The sequence below is a fragment of the Gadus macrocephalus genome, chromosome 4 (genome assembly GCF_031168955.1).
Source record: "Gadus macrocephalus chromosome 4, ASM3116895v1".
NCBI lineage: Eukaryota > Metazoa > Chordata > Actinopteri > Gadiformes > Gadidae > Gadus > Gadus macrocephalus.
Window position 1 is genome coordinate 19,702,430 of NC_082385.1, and position 26,539 is coordinate 19,728,968.

A 26,539-nucleotide genomic window follows, 5' to 3' on the forward strand; every position below is an offset into this window, starting at 1 on the left:
ACAGTGGTAATAAGTAATAATAACAATTATAATAATAAATAATAAATTATAAAAATACCACCAACATTGTTGTGTGGCAATTAAAGATTATATTCTATTCTATTCTAAGTAATGAGGTTTTAAGGTTGACTATTGCTGGCCGTGATTGTGTTCACCAATAACCCTGCTTACAGATCACGGCCTCTAGCAATATGATTGGTGGACACAAATATGAAGCTCCCCGTTTACACAGATTTAAGCTTGTTTTTAGATTATCCTAACGTCTGATCTGTGAGACAATCTCACAAAGGCATTGACATTCAGCATTGAATGGTGCTACAACCAAGGAATTGAAGAGAAAGCAAATATGCTCTGGTTGACGCCATTCCACCTTCAAAACAAGGGAGACTATCAAAGTGTTCTCGTTGACGAGCCACCCCCCGTTTTCGCATTCTCTCGCCTCTTATGATTCAATGTGGAGCACATTTAATGCTCTATTTGTAGTTCATCCCATGGGCTATTTTCACAGTCGGGTGGATAGGTAATGGCAGGGTTTGCTATTTCGACAATGAGCAGGTGCAAAATCAAGGAAAGCCACGTTTTTATCCAGCCTCATTAAAACTCTGTTTGCATCATGCTTCGCCATGTTCGTCTCTGTTTTGCGTTTTTCTTCTCTGATTAGGATAATACGTGATGCTAGCCAAGCATCTGTGCTCAAGGAGAACAATCCACAGTGGCTGCGGACAGCCTTTGTCTTTGGTTGCCCTAATCCAAACGGTACATCCATAGACGGCTCCACCACTCCTCCCACACCCACCCTCAGCCTCTCCCTAAACCCCACCTCAGCACTCTGCTGCTGCTGCTGTTGTGGCTGCATCCCCCATTAATGACGGGAGATTAAAATCTCTGCACAACTGTCCATCTGACTTGCGGGCGGCTGGATTTGCGCTGGATTGGAAAAACTGGATTGGATGAAGTGCCTAAGCTCTTCGTAACGCACAAAAAACACCAAACATGCACACACACACACACACACACACACACACGCGCACACACACACACACACACACACATAAATGCAAGCCGGATCAACATGCACATTGACACACAAACGTCAACACACACATAAACACACACATGCAGATTAAAAAGCTGCGGCAGTTAGTGATGCTAGAGAGGATGTGAAGGCCAAGTGTTGGCGGTGGCGGTACTAGTGTGTTACATGTGTAGTGTGTATGTGTGTGCGCATCATCATCTCCTTTCTATGACCCCCTTCGCCTTAAGGGTCTGCCCCATCCAGCCACATTCACTACCACCCAACACATCCGCAACCCAGACACACATTTAATGAGCAACCACGTCGACCCTCAGAGAATATGCTCGCTCTATCTCGGTTAATGAAGATTTTTATCAAACGTTAAATGTCAAATGACCACAAGTCCTGATTCCCGTTCTTCCCTTTCTCCCGACCTAGCCTGGCGGGCTGGGGGTGCAGGGCGGTTGGGGCTTGTTTCGACCGACTCCCCAGACAGATGAATGCCCTAGAGGGTTCCCAGCTCTGATCCAGGCCACCCTATCCCAATAGACGTGCCCCCATATTGCCCGCTTGCCTGACTGAGTTTACCGATACACCCCCCCTTTACCCTCCAACCCCTATTGTTCTGATTGGGGGGTGTTGGGTGATGCCCCTCCAACCACAACCTCATCCTACGGCCTATTTACAAAGCATCCGGATGCTATTGGTACATTCGGGAGTTTGCTTTCTATCGCACCGCAACAAGCAAAAAAGCGAGATTTTAATTTGTTAAGCTTGTGGATGTTAGACGGCCAGGGTCATTTCGTCGTATAGTTCCAAGATAAGCTCACATGGTCATCGTGTCTGTCACGTGACTCTGTTGCCACGACCAATAGAACGCCACCGTTTGTGCTTGGCAGACCAAAAGGAAAACGGCAGGGAAAAAAATCACCTTCCTCTCTGCAATTTTTGATCTTTTGCACATCGTCCAAAGTGGTCGCCATCGAGATAGTCCTGCACAATTACCGGTGAAGGTAAATCTTCTTTTTTATTTATCGGGATATGAACCATGTGTGTGTGAGACTTTGAGATTGATACAGGGCACTATGTCTGATATTAATATTTACACAAACAGTATCTGTTTTTTCAGATAGAAATATCGAATAATGGTCTCAGGCCTGATTAATGTCATAATAATTGGAAAGATCTGTGAAAAACTTTTACTGCAGGATGAGTTGAGCAACAAACGTCAATAATTAATGAACTTCCCCCCTCCAAAGCTTCAACATTATACCGACTATATCGGGTAAAATGACGACCTACTGACCTATCACTCAATTTCACACGTTATGTCCAGTTTAGCTCTTTCAAACTTAACTGACAAATTCAAAATGTGACGCCTGCATGTGGTGTAAAAACAAGACGGCCAGTATTCTATAAAGAATGGCTAATTTCATGGTGAGTGAAGATAATTTTGAAGAGAGGCCGGCCGATTGTCTTTGTGAAGCTGGTCGTCTTGAGTGAGCGATTACCATTGTGTTTCAATTGTTTGATAATTACAACAATGAAAACTCAGGCAAGGATAAAAACGCAGCAGAAATACTGCCAACATTCATTTAAAATATAGAGAGTGAAGATGACCTGATTCAATTTAGGAACGACAATTAAAGAGGATAGCGAGGGACATTGATATACACAGGGTCATCTACCGAATGCCTTCAATGTCGTTACACCAATTATTATCACCATAGAAATTACGCCCTGGCTAGCCCTATTTTTGTCAAGTCCAATAATATCACTTGTCATTACCTCATAAGCTAGCCATGGAACTAGCTAGTGAGGGAATTTTGTGTCATACCTTGCGGCTGAAATGTGGTGGAATACATTATACACTCGAAATACCATTATAATGCAGTACAGTTGAAAGAAATATTTTGTCTGCTAGCTTGTCATAGACGGCAGCTTGTGCGAGACGAACATCGGAAAGTGTGGGCCCTGGTTCTGTTTCCACATGACCGGTCAATGAAAGCCCCCTTTGCATATGGCCATGACTTTGTGACAAGCAGGGATCTCACATTTCAATTTGTGGTAATTCTAAAATGGCCGACTTGACGGTCAGTTCTTAGCGCCCGCGTTTGCAGTGCAACATGGTGTATGTGTGCTCAAGTTGTACAAGGCTTCACACTGCTATGAGGCCAGCTGTGGCGCAATAGACCCTCCCCTTCTCCAGTGGCTGCATATTAACTACAAATGCAATTTGTTTGCAGGGCCTTCATGTACACAAATTATATATATATATATATATATATATATATATATATATATATATATATATATATATGTATGTATATGTATATATATATATATATATATATATATTATATATATTATTATTTATTTTTTCAAGTAGGATTTCTATTGCAAACCTTTGCTGTATGTGGCCCCCCCTTTTTGCAATTTTTTGACGTGACTTATGTTAGCATTTCTTTGTAGCGTAATCTCATGTATGCTGTATATATTTAACATTGGATTTATATTTGGACCAATGCATCAGGGTGCACTTCGTAGTAGCCGGGGTCCACCATCGTTTGCAACAGTTCCATGGCCTCTCCGGCTGGTTCCGAGCGTCGATTTGATTCGCGGCAGTCTTTGATTGTGATCTAGGCTGAGCTGCCGGGATGAGGGGCCGTTGATTTGGACTGACAGGTTTTGAATGTACAGTCATACTGATGTAGCCCCCGCTCTCCCAACACCCCAACCACATTCTTCGCTCCTCTGCATCACCCTGATCTGCAGTAGCGGAATGACGAGAAGTAAGCGGCTCATATTCAGATAATCATAGAGGTCTGTAAGCTCCTCGCTCCTCCCCAAAGATATTCAGATTTAAGTCACCACAGTGGCAGCATCCAATCACTTCAGTCCATCCATTGATGCCGTCTCTACTTCCTCAATGTGTGTTGCTTTGCGATTTAGTTTTTTGGCTTGAAATTATGAAAGGGGAGGTTCCGGAGCACGATGAACGGGATTGTGACAGGTTCCTCCATGCGTAAAGTAAATGCTTTGAACAAGCCTTTAAAGGAAAACATATGGTTGAATTAGGTCACCTCCTGTAACCGACTTCCCCGGTTTTAGTGGCTGGATAATGATGACTGGCGATCAGAGTTACATTGGATATAGGCCTATCATTGAATGCTTTGTAATTAGCAGTTTGGGATGGACTCACTTATTAACTATTTTGCACGCCTTATGAAATATTGCAGTATGAAAAAGTAATTAAGCAGTTTGAGGATATATTGAAGCTACTGCTTTGCAAAATACAATCATTTTCAGCCGTCGATATTGGTGATGTTGACATGCTCGGACATTCCATGCAGTAGTAAACACTTTCTACCACAAGGTGTTAGACATGACCTCATGAGAAATAGGTGAAAGGTCAAAAGGAGTTTGTTGCGGGATGGGCAGTTGGTGAAAAAGCCCTATTGGAAAGCAACATCTGTGTTACAAAAACAACTCTATCGAAAAGTTTTATATGATGTCACACACATTCCAAGCCCCCGAAAGATGGAAGGCTTAAATTTATTTTATGAAGTTTACTTGAACTTTATCACATGAGTCAAACTATCCTATACATAGTTTATGACTACAATCAAATAATGTTTTTTTTTTTTTGTTAAATAGCAATTAAATCAAGCAAATGTTGTGTGATGGAAGGCTTATACATGAATATTGGTAACATAACACCCACGCGATAATTGTGCTGATGGGCCAACCGCAAAGAGAGAATCAATTATGTCTGAATCTGTAAAAGGAGATTAGATGCTGGCCTTAGTTCATCAACTCGTGGCCATTGCGTCCATTTATGTTGCGGTGGAAATACCTTGTGGGACTTTTGATTGTACGAGTACGATCCATAGAACGAAAAACACGTAGAGATGCTGTTTTTTCTGTTCAGTGGTATGCAGTGTTTCAAATAGGACCAATCTCATTAAGCTTTTACAAAAAGATATATGGGGAATAGGGGAAAATCTACAAAATTATGATTAGTTGTTTTCTTCTCACATTAAATATATCGTCTAACTGGAAAAATTATGTTTGTTTTGTTAAATCTCATAATAGCATTCAGCATGAGAAATGTTAAAGGTGGGAAATGTAGGTTGTCAATCGAAAATATAGCCCTTTGTATTATCGCCCTTTGTATTATCTCAACAGTATTTGCGTAATAAAACAGATCTCATAAAATAGTGAAGAATTCCCTAAAAACCATCAGAGTCCTTCTGCAAAATTGTATGCTTCAGAGCTCTATGCATGGCCTTGCCTCTCAGTCTGTTGTTATGCCATCCGGTTAAGATGCAGGTTTATATCAAACTGTGGTAATAACATGGCCATGGATACGTGGATTAAAGAGGAGCAGATGATGCTGTGGCCTCGATTATATCACTAAATCACCATTTGATTATCTATTTTTCGTCATGTTTCTATCAAATATCCGTTAACTGTTAATATGATTGAGTTTGAACTTTGTTGTTATAATATACTCTTTTTACTTGATTGCTTGTCGTTATTCAAATTATTTGAGAGACTTAATCAGAAATAGCTAAAGTAGATATTTTAGTTGATATGCCAAACACTATTGGCGGTTGTGTTTGTCGCCCACTGGCAAACTGACAAACTCAAACTAGGTTTACCACTGGCAAGATGGATGACTTTGCAGTTGGTGAAGGTGAACCACCCAGAGCGATAGATTTTTAAGTGAGAGTGAGAGTGAGAGAGAGAGAGAGAGAGAGAGAGAGAGAGAGAGAGAGAGAGAGAGAGAGAGAGAGAGAGAGAGAGAGAGAGAGAGTGTATCTACCAATACATTTTGCTCATCCCGTCACAGAGTCCACTGTGACAGGATCCAAATTGATTAACCTAAAGGCCATCTCAAAAATTGCATTGGACTCATTACAGATTCCTGTTGCATGCTGTTTGTTTCAATTGACTCAATGGCATATACATTTTATAAAATTAATGACTTAGTACATTTCTAATGACGAAAGAACGATTATGGAAAAATACTCAATTTTAGAAGGGAACAAATTGAGCCTTAGAAAATGGAGTTCTTCTTGAAATTATATATTATATAAGTATTTTACAGATATCCTCAATCATTCACTGACTGAGCCGGACATGGACCATCCACAATGTTACTGCATTAGCCGTTATCTGCGTAAGCTGCGGCTAGCTAGTTAGCTTCCAGACACAGATGATGGTGTTTGGGCTATATTAATGATAATTATGTTTGCCAAATGCTGGAGATGCTCGGTGGAGAAAGCCTATATCCCCAATGATGTATTTTATGGCATGTGATCAACGGAAATTATTGAAATGTCATTCCCAATATTCCAAGAATTGAAATACAAAATAATAAATAACCTATTTGTAATAAAATAATTAAAACATTTCCTAAAATATGAAATAAAACATAGATAGCTATAGACTTAAAGTTGTTGAACCATCCCATTTAATGATGTTATACAATTGCACCAAAAGTGCCATCTCCCAAATTTCTTAATGCAGTCCTCTAGCCAAACTAGGTCCAGATTCACAAAGCTGGCACACTGTGGTAAACATGAAGCGATAGCTTAAAGACCTGAGATTTGTCTAACATTACGGATCTCAGGCCGGCCTCCCAATGTGTCCAAACAAACAAACACGCATATAATCCATTAAGTGAATGTCCAAATGTCCACTATGGTTATGTCCACCCCCTCATTAACCTTATTTGCTAGACTGCTGTAAGAGCAGATTAGAAAATAGAACAGACTGGCAGGAGATTTCTGGTTCATACGACAAAATTCAAAATATTAATCGGGAATATTGGTTCGACAAATTGTAAAACATATATTTTCTGTTCTTCTTAATTCATCCATTTTTTTTTAAAGTCAGACAGGAGATCTATGCCTTCATGCGAGACTCACCCCTCGATACCAAATTTCTCAAATGAAATCCCATATTTATCATTTTACAATGCATAGATGTGTATGGGCGAGGGATGTTTTAAAACTCAAAAAGCCCACTCTACAGTCAAAGCCCCCTGGACAACAGAAGAAAAAAAATCCTTCCCCTTAGCCCATCCGTCTCAGGAAATGCACTTCCCTTTCGCCAAATCACCTTTCAATTTCACTGTCCTCCTCTGTGAGTGTTTTTCCATCATTCACAGACCAGCGACTGTGCATAACAGGAGCATCTCTGCATTGTTTGACTGGGAGTGTGTTTGTGTGTGTGTGTGTGTGTGTGTGTGTGTGGTGGGGGGGGGGGGGGGGGGCAGAGAGGGATAGGGATAAAGGGTGAAGGACAGAGAGAGAGAGAGTAAGAGAGTGAGAGAGAGACCGAGAGTCTTGATTTAAGTTGAGCTCTCTGGCAGGCGATGGCCAGACATAGTGAGGGAGGGAGGGAGGGAGGGAGGGAGGGAGGGAGGGAGGGAGGGAGGGAAGGAAGGAAGGAGGGAGAGGAGTGCGTATGCATGTATTTGTGTTGGTGTTTGAGATGGAGGTAGCCATTTTGTTGGCTGTGTTGTCCAGCCATGCGTAAAGCGTGATTAATTCAATAGCCGCCCGTAGAAGAGAGGGCTAGGAGCGTTGCAACGGCAGGCCTGACCCACTTTCCCCGTCGGATGTCATCTCTGTAGCGCCCACTCTCTCCCCCTCGCTTTGTCTCTCTCTCTCAACCCCCACCCTGCCCAACACCCCAACTATGCCGCCCTGATGCCCCCAGAGTTTGTGTTTTAAACAAAGCATTTGCACCTGGAAGTTCAAAATGAACTTATATTTGAGTCTGATTGGTGCAATTCATGATTAGCTATAATGAAGGGTGTGTGGGTCTTCTATTTCATTCAATTCAAAGAGCTTAATTGGGATGGAAAATAAACATTTACATTGCCAAAGCAGTTTAAAAATCAATGTTTTTGAGGAATGGACAGTCAATTCATTAGTAACGTTGCTTCGTTCTTAGCGTTATTAAACATCCAACAAGGTTTTGGCCGAAAAATGAGAAAACCTCGATATCTGCCACATAGAGCCCTGAAAATAAGTCTAATTTGCTTAATGTTTTGTTGCAGTCTGCCGCATGATTCACTGGGCCATGACCTTGTTCTATTATGGCTGTGAGCTTGTATGAGCAAAATCAAACCTCGGTGTGAGTCTATTCAGACCCAGGCTCTTATCTCTGACCCCGTTTGTCCATCTTTTATTGTTGTTGACCTAAATCCAGAGAGTCCCCTGTTTTTGACTCCCTCAAGACATCTCAATAATCATTCTGTTTGTTAAAAAATATTTACTCTGTAAAAATGTGTATTTTCTGGGAGATGGTGAAAAGAGTGAGGCATGCTTGTCGTTTATATATTACACATAGCATAGCGAAAGGCTGGGACCATTTTGCCCCAACATGTCTTTTGCAGAACACACACACACGCAAACACAGAAACGCACCACAACAGAAGTCAAGTGTCCATACAGATTATGTTAACATCACAAAATATTCTAGATTTAAATCAGAAGTACATAAAATAAAATAAAAGATAGAACTTGATTGTTACTCTCTCTCACACACACAACACACTCTCTCTCTCTCTCTCTCTCTCTCTCTCTCTCTCTCTCTCTCTCTCTCTCTCTCTCTCTCTCTCTCTCTCTCTCTCTCTCTCTCTCTCTCTCTCTCTCTCTGTTGGTGGCACCCTACACCGCTGGCCCTGGATTTTAAAACTAGATTAGATTATTAGATTAAAGCTTTTTATGTAATCTGGGCTCTGCTGGGTGATTGGTGGGAGACAGCTGGTGACTGAATCCCTGCTTCTTATCTCCAGAATCTACCCTGGCCGGCTGACAAACCATTTCTTCATCCTCCTCCTCCTCCTTCCCACTTCCCTCCTCCTCCTCTCTCTTCATCCTCCATCCTCCTCTAACACCTCCTCTCTCATCACCTTCCACCTCCTCTTCCCCCACCGCTCTCCTTCACTTCTTATTCTTCTCTCCCCCCCTACCTTAAGGCTTTCATCTTTTCACAAATGTATTCTTGCAATTTCTGAGAAAATTTTCATTTTATTTTTCACATTTAAATCGATTATGTCTCATCTCATTTCATTTTTTAACATCTGTTGGAATTAATTGACGTGCTACAACCATTGGTATTATCTGTATTTATTAATACTTACATGATATTCATAGTACTCGATAAATCGGTCGTCTAATATGTCCTTTGATGTTGGCAACATATAAATACCCATATTTAATTTGAGAATGTGCTCAAAAGCCCACTACTCAAACAGGCCTCTCTGGAAATCATCAAGATTTTTTTTTTTTTTTATCAATTAAATGTCCCTCTTTGAGATTCAAACACTATGAAGATATTATATCAAACAAATTAATCAGCAACCAAACCACATATCCCATCTGGGCCTCAGTCATTTCTACAGGGCTGAATATGAAATTGGACATACTAAATTCAACTGTAAAAAAAATCAAGGCTATAGTGCTCCTCCGAGATGAGAGCATCTAAATTTAGATCCCCCTGGATCTCACTATTTCTCAAACCCTGGAACCAGAAACTTGTATTTTTAATGAACTCATGAGTGACCGAAATGAATGGATGAATTAAATATCGTCCAGTTCCTGTAGCAATAATTCTTTCAAATAAAAACCAGTTAAAGGTGTATCTCCTTTCTCAGCTATTCTCATTCTGTCCCTCCAGTTAAACATCACTATATATATTGTTTTGGTGTGCGTCCCAATTATTCAAACCCGATAGCCATCAAGGTCTGGCCTCTGCTCAATAAGCATTAGATTTGGTATGCAAGGTCATGGGTCTCCAAGCCAAAGGAGAACTATTAGCACTGCAGCTACGAATGACCTAGCATACCAGACGACCCCTGCTGTGCCCTTTGGCAAAAACAATTCCAGGGAACGATTCCACCTTCCATATTAATTGAGAAAGAACTAATGCTAGGATCTAATGCTCATTTGTTTTATTTATTAAAAAGGTAATTAGCAAATGGATCAGACAGTTTTCTCTGCTGGCTTTCACACACCTACATTCCAATCCAAAATGTCTTGTTCAAGGTCCTCACTGTCTTTCTTCTGTCAGGTGGTTCCCCCTCAGGTTTGGGAAAACCCCAACTCATAGTAGGCCTATCTGATTAAAAATGTTACAATTATCGTAATTTTGTGGGTTTCTGAACTGTTCTAGAGGAAGTAAGGTAGGGAGTAGGTGTAATGAAATAAAGCCAGTAAAGAGTAGGAAAACAGATATAATTATATATATATATATATATATATATATATATATATATATATATATATAGATAGATAGATAGATAGATAATGGCAGACATTACATTACCTCATCCAAAGTCTCCAAAGTCTCCCTCGCTCCCTCACCGTCCCTCTCCTCCCTCATTCTCATTAGATTTGCTTAACATCCACCCTACAAAAGGCTGTTGTGCCCTCTAGTGTTCACGGTGAAAATTTAGACAAAATCATAATGAAAATGGAGCTGACAATGCAAGTTGTCAAACATTTCTGCAGTAATCCTGTAATGCTTTGGAATTTGGACTCTCTTCTTAATTTCTACACATTACATATAAGACTTTCAGACACTGGGAAAAGAAAGGGGTTAAGGGCTTAAGTTTCCGTTCTCTCCCTCTCTTCAGGTTGGCTGTTGACTCTACCCTCGCCGCTTCTCATTGGCCCTTGGAACTCCTCTTTCACGAGACCACCCTTCCTTAACATCCAATCCCAACATGGAACCCATTAAGGTCCAATCAGAGGGCGGACTCAACGTCACCCTCACCATCCGCCTGCTGATGCATGGAAAGGTACGGGTGGTTGTGTTCTGTCTGGTCCACATTATTAGTTCAACCCTCCATCACAGTTTCAAGGCTTAGTGGAACAAAACTCTTCTGATTTTCAATGGTTAAACCTTTTTATTTGGTACAGTGACATAAATACCACAGCTTTCGACTTTGTCAATTTTCTTTTTCATATGGAGGGCATACACATTAAGTTGACTTAATGTATACTATGCAAAGTATACTATGTAACATTGCCACATTCAAATATCTAAAAACCACTAGACCAATGTTATATATTGTGTGCTTACATTATCCCCACTGAATCAAACAACGTTCAAACCCAGAGAAGAAGGTTGTTCTATTCAAAGTAATTAAGGAAACGCGCTCAAAAACAGAACCCAAGTAGAGACCTTCTTTGAAATGTTTCAATTTCAATCAATCAACGATTGATTTATGTTTTTCCAGGAGGTCGGCAGCATCATCGGAAAGGTATTTATAAACAAATAAATACTAATTAATTGCAAATTGAATAAAAAAATAACACCAGAAGAAAATGTATAATGGCGCACACATTGCAGCTCTGAACTGACCCACATGTATCCTTCTGCCTTTCAGAAAGGAGAAACGGTGAAGAAGATGCGCGAGGAAGTACGTTTGTTTCCAAACTCTTTTGAGTAAATACCTGGCAGGCTCACTAACTAATAAAACAAACTAACTCGTCTTTTTATGGCGCCAGAGCGGGGCACGCATCAACATCTCGGAGGGAAACTGCCCGGAACGTATCGTTACCATCACAGGACCCACCGACGCCATCTTCAAGGCCTTTGCCATGATCGCCTACAAGTTTGAAGAGGTGAGGGTCGCTATGGCACTGCTCCAGTTAGGGGTCAGGGGTTTGATTCCCACTAGAGGTAGCCCTCACTAGACATGTATACACCGATGGAGTTGTTTGGATAAGGATTCTTTGGATTAAAGTGTCCACCAAATGCGATATATTTATATCTATTACAGAGTCAACAGTAGTAGCAGGGACAGCAAAGGACCTAGCTGAGGGATGTGGAAAATATGTTCTGCTAACTGATCGCCCCCCCCCCTTCCTCTCTCCTCCTCCACCCCTCTCTCTCCTCCTCTTTCTCCACCCCTCTCTCCTCCCCCAACCCTCTCTTCCACACTCACTGTATCTCTCTCTCCCCACTCTCTCCTCCTCCACCCCCCTCTCTCTCCCCACTCTCTCCTGCTCCCCCCTCTCTCCCTCTCTCACCCTCTCTCTCCCCCCCTCCCCCTCTTTCTGTGTCTTTTTACTGTCCACCAGGACATCATCAACTCTATGAGCAACAGCCCAGCGACCAGCAAGCCCCCCGTGACCCTGAGGCTGGTGGTCCCGGCCAGCCAGTGTGGCTCCCTCATCGGGAAGGGGGGCTCCAAGATCAAAGAGATGCGAGAGGTACCTAGAACGTCTATGGTGTCGCTCTTCTACCGTGTCTATGTTCTCCGTTTAACATATTTGAAGGAGGAAAGCTTCTCAAGAATGGAACGTGCCCATCTGCAAGTCAATCCATCTGGGGAATTATACTTAATAAATCTATTTTATTCTAAAACAGAATAAATTCAATGTTCCAATGCTTTGAATTCACGCCCCACCACATTGCACCACCATAGAGGTGGTGCAATGTGAGGAAAATCAAAACATGAATGTGTGTTCTAAAAATCCACCATCTGAAAAGAAATGGCACTTAAATTCACAGCTTTTTGCATTATCATTCTACAAAGCAAAAAGCCTTGATTAGCATCCTGCCAATTCGTCAAGTACAGTCAAAACTTAACTGTAATACATTGTTTCCTAAGTTCTCTGAAAACTAAAAGCTTTAACGAGCGTTCTGCCAGCACAGCGGTCAGAACAAGAGGACATCTCGGGCTAGACAATCCCAAAATTGCCGTCAAACTGACCAGCATCTCTCCCTCATTCTCCTTCCTCCCTGCTCACCTTCCAGTCGACTGGTGCCCAGGTACAGGTGGCAGGGGACATGCTGCCCAACTCCACCGAGAGGGCCGTCACCATCTCCGGAGCTCCGGAGGCCATCATACAGTGTGTGAAGCAGATATGTGTGGTGATGCTTGAGGTAAGGGCCCTGGGGTTGGGAGGAGTGTGTGTGTGTGTGGGGGGGGGGGGGGGGTTGGGGGGGGGGATGGGGATGGATGGGTATGGGGCAGAGGGAGGACAGGGGGAGGTTTGGCTAATGGGGGCTGAGATTGACTGTGTTTTTGTGGTGAGATGGATGGGTCTTGGGGGTGAGGATGACTTGGTTTTGGGGGTGAGGATGGCTGGGTTTTGGGGGTGTGGATGGCTAGGGTTTCGGGGTGAGTATAGCTAGGTTTTGGGGGTGAAGATGGCTAGGGTTTGGGATAGCATAAATAATAGCAATATGATTAAACAAAGTGTGCATTCATATATTCCTGCTAGAAGTCTTGAGCGATCAGCGTTGGGGTCGAGTTGACAACGTGAATAAACGCCACCCTTTGTCAACTTGCATCTAACCGTCACGTGTGCTTTGCCGCATGTAATCAAGGGATGCGCACACACATGTATCTCTGCAGTGTTAGTAGTGACCGCCCCTGATGGTTTCTATCCTAAAGCACTGTCCCACTCTCCCTCTCTCCCGTTCATTCTCCTTTGAATCTGACCTTAATGGCTCTTATTGTCTCCCTTCAGGAAATCTTCTGCCTTGCATTCTTCTTTTCTTACTTCTCTCTTGCTTCTGATTTGGCACTCAAGATTTTCTCTCCTACCCTCTTCCTCCCTATATCTTAGTTGTATCTGTCTACTGATCATTATCTATACTGCTCTCTCTTTCTCACTATGTATCTCTATCGCTCTATCTCTCTCTTTCTATAAAACAATATATCTGTCAATCTTTATCTAGAGATAAAGTCTATATATGAGAGAGCGAGATCTCTATCTATCTGTCTATATATATGAGCAAGAGAGATAAAAAGAGATCTCTATCTATCTGTCTATATATGTGATACAGAGAGATCTCTATCCGTCTCTTTCTTTTTATACATGAGAGAGAGACAGATCTCTGTGGATAGGGTTGGATATCTCTGTGGATATCTCTATCGGTCTATTGATCCTCAATCTATCTTCCTTCGTTATCAGACCTTTCTTTCCGCACACTTCACGAAACTCACCTCTGCCTTTTTTTTTCTCCACCCCCACCTCCCCCCACTCCCACCCCCTCCTCACCCTTTACCGCCCCCACCCCTCCAGTCCCCACCTAAAGGCGCCACCATCCCCTACCGCCCCAAGCCCGCCTCCGCCCCCGTCATCTTCTCGGGGGGCCAGGTGAGGGCTGACCCGCTGGGGGCCTCCACTGCCAACCTCAGCCTGCTGTTGCAGCACCAGCCACTTCCTGTTAGTGTCTTACTGCCGCCAGGTTTTACTGTCGCTGTCTATCGCCGTCCCTCTCCATTTAATCACTCCCATCCCCGACTGTAGCCCCCCCCCCCCCTCATCACAACCCCCGGTCATCACCACCCACCCACCCACCCACTACCACCTACCCACCACCACCTACCCACCACCACCCACCCACTCAACACCACCCACTCATCACCACACACACCCCCACTTATCAACACACATCCACTCAACACCACCCACTAATAACCATTGTGTAAGGTATATTGTAGGACATATAGTTAACCGTTTCACCATTGATTACCTTTACACACAACAACTGATGTTGTTTCAGACCCAATCTTAGTTGTTTAAATCGACCTTTTTAAAAAATGCGTCACACAAAGGATAATAACATGCTTTTGGTCAGGAAACATTAAAGCAACGCAACGAGAACGGTTAATAAGAACCCAGGAGGTATATATTTAATGGTTTAATGATGTATTTGAACAGGGGCATTGGAAGAGAAGAGGAAAAACAATGAAAGGATTTAGATCATATTTCAAACTCGTAACATGTCTTTGCACATGAGGAAACACAATCAAAATATCTTTCCATCAAAGCCAGCCAGGTATTGCAGTGACATTTGCGTCTCCCGTATACCGTACATGCCAACGACATCTGGGATCCGAACCATCTCCACTCATCACATCCCTGCCATTCTCCCACTGTCCGTCTCCTTCTGTTTCCTATCGATCGTATCTGACGGATGATGTCAAGATGGACGCTGATTGCTTGTGACGTTGTGTTGACTCAAGCGTAGCGATTAAGACACACAACTGGGGCCCTGAAAATGAACATCAAATAGAAAAACCAAACGTATATTCACATTTAGTTTCTGCATTGACTTTCATTTTTGCAGTGTTTTCACAATTTCCCATTGCTTTCATTGTATGACTTCTTCTCTGGGTTTAATCAATTAGATTTGACGTTATCTTAACCAGATGTCAATGCTAAAGCATCGCTCGACATGAAAAACGATTGAACAACTCAAATGGCATGTTAGTTGACGATTCGGTGTCAATCAGATAGGTCTACCTTATGAGGTGTTCACTTGCAATGTTGTATATTTCCATACGTGCTATTGACATGCTATTTTTTTTTGTCTAAAGGCTTATACCATTCAGGGACAGTACGCCATCCCCCATCCAGATGTGAGTGCTCTCCTCCAAATCTGAACACTTTCTAGATCTATATCTCTTCTTTCTTCTATGTCCGCCACATATCCCAACTTCCCAAATCCCTTCCTCTATCACCCTCCTCAATCTGTCTATCTATCTACGTATTTTTCTAAATACCGATCCATTTCCTTCCTCTATCTGTAGTCTGTATCAAACTTTATATTAATAGAAAGATAGATATATCTATCTTCTGTCTCTTAGTTTGGCACCGGTCCGCCTGCTGGCCCATCTCTCTCGGTCCGTGCTGTGGAAATCCCGTTAATATAAAAGAGGACGGGTGTGTGGGGGCTGTGGGGGGTGTGTGGGGGCTCTGAGCCAAGAGGTTCTGGGTTCCATCCCACTGTCCTCTTTTGACCAAAGAGCGTCCAGGGGTAAGGATATTCTGCTTAGGGTTTGATTCCCGACCTAAAGGTTCCGGGATTCATCCCCCTAGTGTCTGCAGACATGGATCCTTGGGCCGAGATGCCCCGTACTTGCTCCTTAAGAAGCCCCTTGGCCCATCTCTCTCTGAGTCCACGTTGACTTCTACCAGCACATCACCACCACGTCCTTTCTCTCTCTCTCTCTCTCTCTCTCTCTCTCTCTCTCTCTCTCTCTCTCTCTCTCAGTATTTCTGCGAGCCCAGATCATGGCATATATGCGTGTCTTGCACGCGTGTGCCTATGCGTGTGTTTGCCTCTGTTTTTAAGCGATGACCTCATAGCTCTACTGTCCTCCTCCTCCTCCTCCCACCTCCCTCCCCCCACCTCCCTTCCTCCCCACCTCCTCCTCCGCCTCCCTGCCCCCGTCCTCCCCACCTCAGCAGTTGAGCAAGCTCCACCAGTTGGCTATGCAGCAAACCCCCTTTACCCCTCTCGGACAGACCACCCCTGCTTTCCCCGGTACGTACCCGCCACCTCGACACTCCACCACCACCACCACCCTCTCTTCACCCACAATCCTTCACTTCTCTTTGTTTGTTTTAGTTTTTTTACCTTTAGAGGCAGACACGCTCTTTCTCTCTCTCTCTCTCTCTCTTTGTCTTTCTCTTTCGATTTCTCTATCTTCTGCGTCGTAATTCCCTGTCCTCTCTTGCGTTTTCTCTCTCTTTATTTTCTGTTTTCTGTTGCTCGTCACAAGAAGGCCTCCTGGTGGTCTGCTCTGATTCGCCTTGAGGTTTCCTTTCCTTTGAGTGTTTATAGATTTTTTTTTGTTTAGTTTGTATGTTTATTTATTTTTGGGGAAGGGATGCAGTTCGCCCAAAAATAGGATCCACTTTATTTTTTTTAATATATATATTTTTTATAATTGAGATTTTTTTGTTTTGTTTTGTTTGTATGTTTATTTGTTTTTGGGGAAGGGAAACAGTTCTCCCAAAAATATGAATAATTTATAGATATGAGATGTTTCTTCATGATTCCAGACAGGGAACTCAGGTCTTATATAAAATACATTTTCCCTGGAGAGAATTGATAGTTAGCCGGTGTACTGCAGCTGTAGAAAAAATAGTTAAAAATAAAACTGAGGTTCCGAGATTCAAAATTGTATGAGTTGCTTCTAGAACTGTACTTATTTTTGGTGAACTAATGATGCCAAAATCATGTCTGTTCGGTTTATTAGGCTGGACACAGATGCTTTTCTTCTGTATCACAGAAAAAACGTTATTTTGTCAATGAACAGAAAGTTTGAGCCTCATCTATTTCAAAATAAAAGGTTTCAAGTTGTTTGTCGCTGGATCATCCGTCAATTTGCCAAACCCTATTTTATGCCACCCACTCATTCTATCTGTATCTCTATGTCTTTCTCTCTCTTTTGTCTCTCTCTCTCCTCTTCTCTCTGTCCATCTCTCTCTCCGTCTCCATGTCTCTCTCGCACAGCAGCAGGTCTGGATGCCAGTAACCAGACCAGTAGTCATGAACTCTCCATTCCCAATGATGTGAGTAGTAACACGTGTGCTGGGATCTTACTGGGATTCAGTAAGGAAGTGTGAGCTCAGATGAATGATACAGTTAACATCATGAATGAATGTTAGTTATAATCATGAATAAACATTCTAAAAAGGAAAAGTTATGAAAGCACAGAAAGAACATTACATCCATTATCCATGTTTGGGCATCACTTCCTTCCATTTTCCTGGCCAAACCGGGGCGTTCAAATATAACAGAAAGAGAGTCGGGAAGGTCTTATTTCTTAAGTTATATAACAGCCTGTTCATATATCAATGTATACATCAAATAATATAAGCCAATAAATACATGTATCCAAATGTATGGATGTGAATAGATGCTACCATAGCAACCGATACAAATGGATCAATAAAAAATGATTGACCCAGGAATTTGAGGATTTGACCAAACAATTTTTGAGTTGGGTGTGATGCCGCGTGATTTCCCTCACAATCCTGTCAGACGTTCCTCCATACTAAGTCCAGCCACCGTTTCCTTCCCAGCTAATAGGCTGCATAATCGGGCGCCAGGGCACCAAAATCAACGAGATCCGCCAGATGTCTGGGGCACAGATCAAAATTGCTAACGCCATGGAAGGGTCATCGGAGCGCCAGATCACCATCACAGGAACCCCCGCCAACATCAGCCTGGCACAGTACCTCATCAACGCCAGGTGAGAAAACAAAAAAATCTAAAAAAATAAAAACAGATTTTCCAACTGTGTTGAAGCTTGGCTTTGATCTAATCTTAGAGAGATCTCCTTCCTAAGTCTGTTGGGAAGAATTTTGGTCTGCAACAACCAACTCTATTTTCGGGGAAGAAACCTTGACATTTTTTAACCTTTGACATTATTGGTCGCATTTGGAGTACACAAATCCCAGACCAGTGACACGAAATAGTCAAACTCTCAAGCATATTTTCACGGAAACAGAGTTGGTGTTATTGTATATTTTTTCTCAACGTGTGTGTGAGACTGTAACTGTGATTAGCAGATATAGAAAATAAAATAGACTTGACTATGCCTTAATTTACTCGATCTTGTCAAAAACGGCTGCAGTGGTCAAAATCAGACAACCATTTGTGCCACCATTTCGCAATTTTTGACCCTGTTAAAGATCCATGGCATGAAAATGTCACTTTCTGAGGTTTTCTAACATTAATATGAGTTCCCCTAGCATACCTATGCTCCCCCAGTAGCTACCAATCACGTTGGGTGCAAAACGAGCTTTGAAAAAACAAAGCTCAGACGCGCCGTTTTGGAATTTTCAAAGTATGTCGTCATAAGGGGAAATGCCACCTCCCCCTTCTCTGCCTTGCCAGCCCAGATAATTTGGCCCGCCAATGAGGCACGACCGTGCGAGCGCCACATGTGTGTTTGTGTGTGTGTGATTACACACACTGTAAAATATTTGGATAACCGTTCTGCTGTTGGTGTTTTGGCGCATAACACGTCGGTTCTTTTACGTCTCTGGTACTTCCACAACCTGACTGTAGTTGGGGTTATCTCAGCCATGGTGGAGAAGGAATTGTGGGAAAGGAACTTTGGCTTTGACTCCCTGAAATACATGAACTGCGACATGGAGGAGAAAGGGATTGTTGCCCGCGGTTGTCTCCCTCAACCTGGTGTGGTGGTGCCGCGTGGCACCACCACCACAAAGCGCCACCACCCGGCAGCCCGCGCAGCGCGCAGTTCAGTCTACTTCAGAATGATGTGGATGTGGAAGAACCAGAGACGTCGGAGAACCCGACGCAGTCGTTTGTGATTCATAATATCGTCTAGAGGCGTACACAGCTTTTGGCCGTGATAAAATGTATCATATGATATAGATATATATATGTGATATTATTTAGATACAGAGCTCCAGGACTGTAACGCAAGTGTTGTACACTTCCTTGTTATTTGGATAACTGTTCTGCTGTTGGTGTTATGGAGCATAACACTTCGGACTCTCGCCTCTGGTATTTCCACAACAAGACTCATAGTGGGGTTATCTCAGCCATGGTTGAGAAGAAATTGGGGGAAAGGAACTTTGGCTTTGACTCCCTGAAGTACATGAACCCGACATGGAGGAGAAAGGGATTGTTGCTAGTGATTGTCTCCCGCTTGAGCCCAGCTGCCTGCTCCCCGCTGCCGAGGGACCACCACCTCGGCGCTGCCCGCTGCAGGAGGCGGTGGTGCCTAAGCGCTGCCCGCTGCCGAGGCTGTGGTCCCTCGGCAGCGAGAAGAAGGGATCAAGCGGGAAGCAATCGCGGGCAACAATCCCTTTCTCCTCCATGTCGTGGTTCAGTCTACTTCATATTGATGTGGACGTGGAAGAATCAGAGACGTCGGAGAACCCGAGGCATTCGTTTGAGATTCATAATATCGTCTGGAGGCGCACAGCTTTTGGCCGTGATAATATATATTATATGATATAGATATCTATGTATAATATGATATTATTTAGATACAGAGCTTCAGGACTCCCGCCGGAGCACCCGGAGTATTCTAGAATATAACAGAACACGGCCAAAGGCTGTGTGCGACTCGCCATTGCAATACATCCACTGTAAACAGAGCGCATGGTACCATGGCCGCAAGCTGCTCAGGGCCACACCACCACCCGCCTCCTTGACCCGCCTCTCTCCTCCTAATTTGCATTAAAGCTACGGACACTGAAACAGCGCGTTTGGGGAAAGCTCAATGTGCCACTGGCTCGTAGTGGCTGTAACTCTGCACCACAGCTGAATTTCGGGAACGTCTTGAAATACTGTGATAGGGGCCAACTAATATCTATATTAAGGCATCCATAAAGTTGCATGCCATGGGACCTTTAACCTAAACCACCTCCTCGGTTTCTCCCCCACCACTCAAATTACCCTCATGCCCCTCACCCATCATAGGTTCAGAGATGTGGCGGCCATGTGGAATGACCCTTCCTCCATGACCACTTCCTGAGATCCCTGGCTGGCGTCTCCGTTTCGGCCCCCTCCAATGTTTAACCGACCACCCAGCGGACCACCCTGATTCAGCCCGGCGGACACTGGCACTTTGGCTCTCTGAAAATGAACGTTAAAAAAAATAAGAAAAAAATAAGAAAAACACTTGAATACACCCCATTCTCTCCTTACACAGCCCTTTCTCTCCCGACATTGTCCAGTCTTTATCGGGGAGGGCTGGGGGTAAACTTTTACTTTCAGGGAGCCAGTTAAATTTTTGGTTGTATTTTTTTTCTTCTTCATTTAGAGAACTGTCAAAGCATGTTGAATGTTTTATAGGAACAAAGTTTCTGATCGCTGATCTTACTTTTTATTTTACTCCTATTTATGTTACTCTCTTTCAGTGCTGCTTCATATAGAACATCAGTATCCATTTAAAATAAAATAAGTAATGGCATAAAGTGGATTTCTTCGTAGAATATATAGATAAATGCACAACACAGCAGATTATTTTGATTGAATTGTGCAGTGGTCTGTTGGGAAAGAAAATGTTCTGCTTCCATTCTAGTTTTCATGCTTTCATCCAATTTCTACCCTTAATGCTTTGCTGCATCCCTTTTAGGCCAATTGTACCGCTCCTAGAGCCTCCTTTCTCATGTTCATTTCCTTACTATTTACATAATTAATTATATTGCATGTATTCTGTGAAGTAATGCTGTGTAGTTTTGCGTATACCTGCTCTGTATCTGTGTTCCTTTGAAGTTTATTGAATTGTTCCATTACTTTTTCCACATACTTTTCAACCATTTGAACCATTCACGTCTCATCCTACTCACTGCCCGATGTAAAAATAACTTTCCGGCATAGAGTCCCTGTATCGATACCGATTCTTAGTATAGATGCATGAATGAAATTTGCTCAGAAAAAGCACTACTATCCGCAATTGATTGAAGAATTGAAATGATTGTTCGCTAACGTATTATATGATTTTGATTTGTGCTCATACTACTGTGGCTCCACACGATAGTCAACTACGCGGCATTCATGCAATACATGACTAAGGACTTTACTTTACTCTTTACTTTACTAGTACTACTACTTTACTTTACTAGTAGAGTATAGTAAGAGTATACTTGACTTTAGAATTCCAGCCTCTGAAGTGGGAGGAAAAAGTTGGACCAAAAATTTCCTAGAGCTGCTCTTCTTTCTCTCATTTTTCTCTGGAAGACCCAGAAGTAATCATTTCAAAATGGCGGAAAGGCTGCTTCTTACTTCTAGAAAGTGCATTCAAAATGTACATTGTTGGTGTTGTTGTGGTTGTTTCAAATGGGTGTCAAAAAGGAGAGAAAGAAGAAGCAGTGAGGCCTGAACCATTTGGACAAAGCCAAACAGTATTTCCTTCCAGGCCGTAGAATGTTCTGGGTTCGAACCCGTGGGATCTGGGCGGACGTGACCACTCAGTCTCTTTTTTCACGATTGTTCATCGGTTATGTTCGTTATTTTTAATTTCCGTCATGCCGTCGATTTTAATACTTTTCGGTTTGAATGTCTTTCATTGTCGCGGCTATGTTGGGAACGTACATGTTTTTGTTTTTAGAAGAAAAACAGACAGGTTTAATGAAAATTTCCTGCGTCGCTGGCAAAAGTGGCACACAGTGGCAAAACCTGTATATATTTAATCATGGTACAGTTGTGCGCACAAGACTGTTGTTTGTGGGTTAATGTGACTTAATGGACTTTCGCCCGTTGCGATGTACAGTATTGGTTTTTAGAGGGATTTAGTTTGACTACAAATCTCGGGCAATGGGATTTAGTGAGGGAATTTGCGAGGCAAAATTACAAAAACACTAGGCGCCTAAGTATTCGGTACTTCTTAGCATCAGCTAAACATGGTTGGGTGTGGTTGGCATGGACACAAACAAACAGCTGTTGAATGTTATTGTCTATTTACACGTCGTTACACCCTTCTTTTTTTTCCCAACACAGAAAACATTCCTGCATTTTCAACATAGTGCTATAGTAACGATATAGTAGTGCTATAGTTTGGATGCATGTGTCTAAATTTGTTCACACATAAGTCAATATTTTCTGTATACCAAGCTGACAGTGGGGTCTTAAGAGTTTTGATGATATTGACAGAGGGATACATTAAAGGACCAAAACGCTGTACTAATGATATACCGAACGATGCATAGCCGACGATTTATTCTGCAATAACATTTTGATGTAAAACTGAAGTAGTGCTTAGCGGTGAAATTATGGTTTTGTGTTATCTGTTTCATTTATCAAAGACATTGTAATAGCTTGTACTTTTATGAGATATTTGTCATATGAGCCAGATTAAACTGGTTTTTTTGGGGATAATTTAGCATTTCTTCTGGGAACCAATCACAATATACATCAGTTATACCAATCTTAACTTTGTTAATAGGAAAGCAGTGTGGAACAAGGTTTGCATATAAAACACTGACTCAAACATGAAACATTGTTCAAAAACAAAGTCAAGACTTTTATTTTATAGTAATCCTAACAACAACTAATGTGTGATGTCTGGATAACTGCATGGATGGATTCAAAAATGTATCAGAACTTTTACTTTGTTAACCTGGAGTCATCCACTTAATTAAATGTGTTTAATATAATCTAATATAAACATTTTGGGTGACATAAAACAAGGCCTCTGAAAAAATGTGAAGCAAACAAGAACATTTGTAAACTAAAACTCTGCTAACAAGCAAAACCATTCGTAACTCACATTTGATCTATCTAGGCTAAGCATGGATATAATGTACATCTGGGATTGATGACGGTGTTATTCTGAAGGAAACACTCATGTTAATGTGTTGCTCAGTGTTTGAAAACACTTGTATATGCCTGAGTATACAGCTTAAAAATGAACTGCAACAAACGCAATAATAGGGTGCAATGTGCAATTATTTATTGTTGTTTATTTATTATTAGCTTAGATTGCTGGGAAATCGTGCTGTTAATCAAACATTTTTTTTCAAGACAAAAAACGGTTTACTGGTTTATATGGCAGCAAATCAATATGAAATCAGAATTACTGATGTTTTTTTGTGCATTGCAGTTTGGGGAAAAAAGTACTAGAGCTGGGTAACTAAATTTATTTTATTTGCTTGGAATGTGCAGATCTATATTAGTTGTGAGTAATTAAGTAATTACATAGTTTTACATTTAAAAATTGTTGGTAATTATGCAAAAAAAATAAAGATTTGTTTCTTTCTGTGACCTTTTGGGTTTTGGTCTTTCATTCGCATCATTCCTGGGCTGCGGCACTGGCACTGGCACTGGCCCCCCAATTTGCAGCCTTACCTAGGCATCTGAGAGCAGGGTAACCCTAAACCTCTTGCCCCTAACTTACTTGTATCTCAATGCACTGGGTCTCAGTTTAGGATAAAAGGTAAATTATAAATAGTAATAAGGAACAGAACACAATACCACTGCCCCACCCAAAAGCAAGCCATATCCTTTAATTCACTCTTGTAAAGTCAGCATGTCTCAAGCAATGCAAAATAAGTAGAAATACTAAGCACAAATCGCATATTTATCAACTTGTCTGCTTGTAGTGTGTCATACTATCATTTAGTATATGCTACATGTGAACCTCCTAAGATGACACAATTTGATTGGTTCGCTATCTATATATTATGCATGGGATTTTGGTTAATATCCCATGATTGAGATCTCTAACTCGGAATATTGTTATCGCCTATGTGACGGTTGTCTCGTCACGCTAATAAAAAATAAATAAAACGCTTTTAAAAAGAAATAAATCCCGGCAAGTTGTAATAACAAGTGTAGTATATACTAAAACAAATATTTACCTCAGGCTCCGTGAATAGTGGGGAATAGCCGGCTATTCCCCCATAGCGCCAAGGTACGTGGCACATTTTATGTACAACGTCGCCCATTATAAAGCCCATAAAAGCCCTCCTATTTCCTTGAACCCTCAGCCCAAAACACATTGCGTTCTAATGGGCGACGTTGTACATAAAATGTGCCACGTACCTTGGCGTTATGCTTAGAAACGTAACCTTCACTCGAACGACACCAACACAAGCAAACAGGCCACCATTGTAGAAAATAATTTGTTTTGATTTTTCTTGTTTGGTTTAAAAACATTTATAATAAAATAAAATAAAGAAACTAAATATAATACAACAAAAAATTACAAAAGAAAGAAAGAAAACTAGTTGCTTGAAATAAACAACTATTGCTTTACCAAGGGAGGGAAGATAAGCAGGCATCCTGAGATCCTGAGCCAGGATCCTGTGTTCCCATTGGAGCCCGATGACACACCTGTGTGTCCGCTGCGCTAAATAAAGGTGGAAATAGTCCAGACTGCACTTTTCTTCACCAAAAGGAGAAAGTTGGTGGGGATTTCGACTCGTTCGGCATCTGCGCTCCGTTTCCGATAAGGTAAGGAGACATTCTCTTTGAAATTAAATTGTTGTTGCAATGTTGGTTTCCACTTTCCACCTATTTCCACATTCCTGTCCATATAGATAGCCTACCACGTCCACGATTATACAGCCTGGTATATACTCGCTAGTATTTTCGAAACTATACTTGCAGTCAGTGGTGTAGTCTATGTGATACGCAGGTACACGCCGTTTACCCACTAGGAATGCTCCAGGATTTCAGTATAGGCCTACCCACTTAAAAATGTGCATGGATAGGTTTCAATCGTTTTGTGACAGAACTTTCACTTCTGTGTTTATTATTCGCAAATACCGGTTGGGTATAACTGCATTAAACTACTTTTAGCAGGGGCAGTTATCTCCTACATTCACCATATATAAAATTCCGCCCTGTCTCTGTTACGAAGCGCGAAGCTGCCCCTGCATCTCTGCATGTTAGTTGGCGGGCCAAGCCCCTCCATCTCGCGCTGTGATTGGTCACCCACACAGATTGAAAGTTAACAGTTAAAACAACTGGTTACAACGATTAAAAAAAGAAACGCAACACAAACACTTAAAGAGTCCCAGGCTACATGCTACAATAGCATTGAACATTACAATATGAAAAGCAAACTAGACTATTTCAGTGTTTTAGTTAGTTATAAGCCTGGCCCAATATCTACTGCTGCAGCTTCGGTTGACCCTGCAGCAGCAGATGCCACTCCCAGAGCTATGGAGACTAGCAAAGACACAACAGAAAAGTGTGTGTGTGTGTGTGTGTGTGTGTGTGTTTGTTCGTGTGTGTGCGTTTGTGTCCAGTCCTCCCACATTAAAATGTAATTCCGGCGCAAATTTAACCCAGGGTCTTTGTTTTGGCATGAAAACCCATAAAATAAGCCCTCCAGATACCTTTTTCATTGAAAATCAAGCATTAGAGTTTGCCCGGCGCAATGTTTGGCGTCCATGTTATTGGCTTGGGGCATTGAGTTTCGCTTACAAATCTGCATTTTTGAAACACTAATATTGCTAAAAATATAGTAGCATGTCTAGGGTCCCTACACATAAAACAAAGCACCAACAACTCAGTTTGCAAACCCAGAGTTTATTTAAAAAGACAGTGTTCAGTAGTGTTGACTCGTTCGTTCGCGAACCGGTTCGAATGAATGAGTCTTTAGGATGAACAAACCGAACCGGTTTGTTTCTCTCGTTCGTCTCGTTCACCATTCGATTCATCGGAAACTCGACTGAACGAACAAACGAGTTTCCGGTAGCACTGACTCCACTGAGTCTGACTGACACAGCTGAGAACCGTGCAATGGCGTGCATTCCATGATGCGATTTACCACTACCGGAAACCAGGCTGAACGAACAAACGATTCGCGAACAACTCCTCCCAGTTCAGTCGAGTTTCCGGTAGCACTGAGTCTGACTGACTCAGCTGAGAACCTTGCAATGGCGTGCATTCCATGATGCGATTCACCGTTACCGGAAACTAGGCAGATTCGCGTACGACTCCTCCCAGTTCAGTCGATTTTCCGGTGAATAGATTCACCGGAAACTCGACTGAACTGGGAAGAGTCGTTTGCGAATCGTTTGTTCGTTCAGCCTGGTTTCCGGTAGCGGTAAATCGAATCATGGAATGCACGCCATTACACGGTTCTCAGCTGAGTCAGTCAGACTCAGTGCTACCGGAAACTCGACTGAACGAACAAACAAACGATTCGCGAACGACTCCTCTTGGCGAACTGACTCACGCGAACTGGGTCACGGAAACTAATCAGTTTTGGAATTTATAATTTATATTTCTAAATAATATATAGCA

The 26,539-nt window shown here is 42.2% G+C and overlaps 1 protein-coding gene across 9 annotated transcripts; it reads left to right on the forward strand.

Moving 5' to 3' along the window:
* Positions 1-1,695: 1,695 nt before the first annotated feature.
* LOC132456302 (poly(rC)-binding protein 3-like) lies at positions 1,696-23,545 on the forward strand. 9 transcript variants are annotated; one of them, XM_060050646.1, is made up of 13 exons: positions 1,701-2,028; positions 10,674-10,838; positions 11,280-11,303; positions 11,430-11,462; positions 11,551-11,667; positions 12,127-12,258; positions 12,806-12,934; positions 14,083-14,226; positions 15,384-15,425; positions 16,255-16,333; positions 17,309-17,367; positions 17,881-18,050; positions 20,261-23,545. In XM_060050646.1, the coding sequence occupies exons 2-13, from the start codon at positions 10,764-10,766 to the stop codon at positions 20,313-20,315; spliced, it is 1,059 nt and encodes a 352-aa protein (XP_059906629.1). In that variant the 5' UTR covers positions 1,701-2,028; positions 10,674-10,763; the 3' UTR covers positions 20,316-23,545. The 9 variants fall into 9 exon arrangements, with proteins under 9 accessions (XP_059906636.1, XP_059906637.1, XP_059906629.1 ...); XM_060050648.1 differs by having other exon boundaries at positions 17,312-17,367; XM_060050647.1 differs by having other exon boundaries at positions 16,258-16,333.
* The last annotated feature ends 2,994 nt before the right edge of the window (positions 23,546-26,539 follow it).

Excerpts from the sequence above, each read along its gene's own strand:
- LOC132456302 (XM_060050646.1), top strand. The coding sequence starts at position 10,764 with ATGGAACCCATTAAGGTCCAATCAGAGGGCGGACTCAACGTCACCCTC. Across the intron at positions 10,839-11,279 it reads GCCTGCTGATGCATGGAAAG|GAGGTCGGCAGCATCATCGG; the intron begins GTACGGGTGGTT and ends ATGTTTTTCCAG. Across the intron at positions 11,668-12,126 it reads TCGCCTACAAGTTTGAAGAG|GACATCATCAACTCTATGAG; the intron begins GTGAGGGTCGCT and ends ACTGTCCACCAG.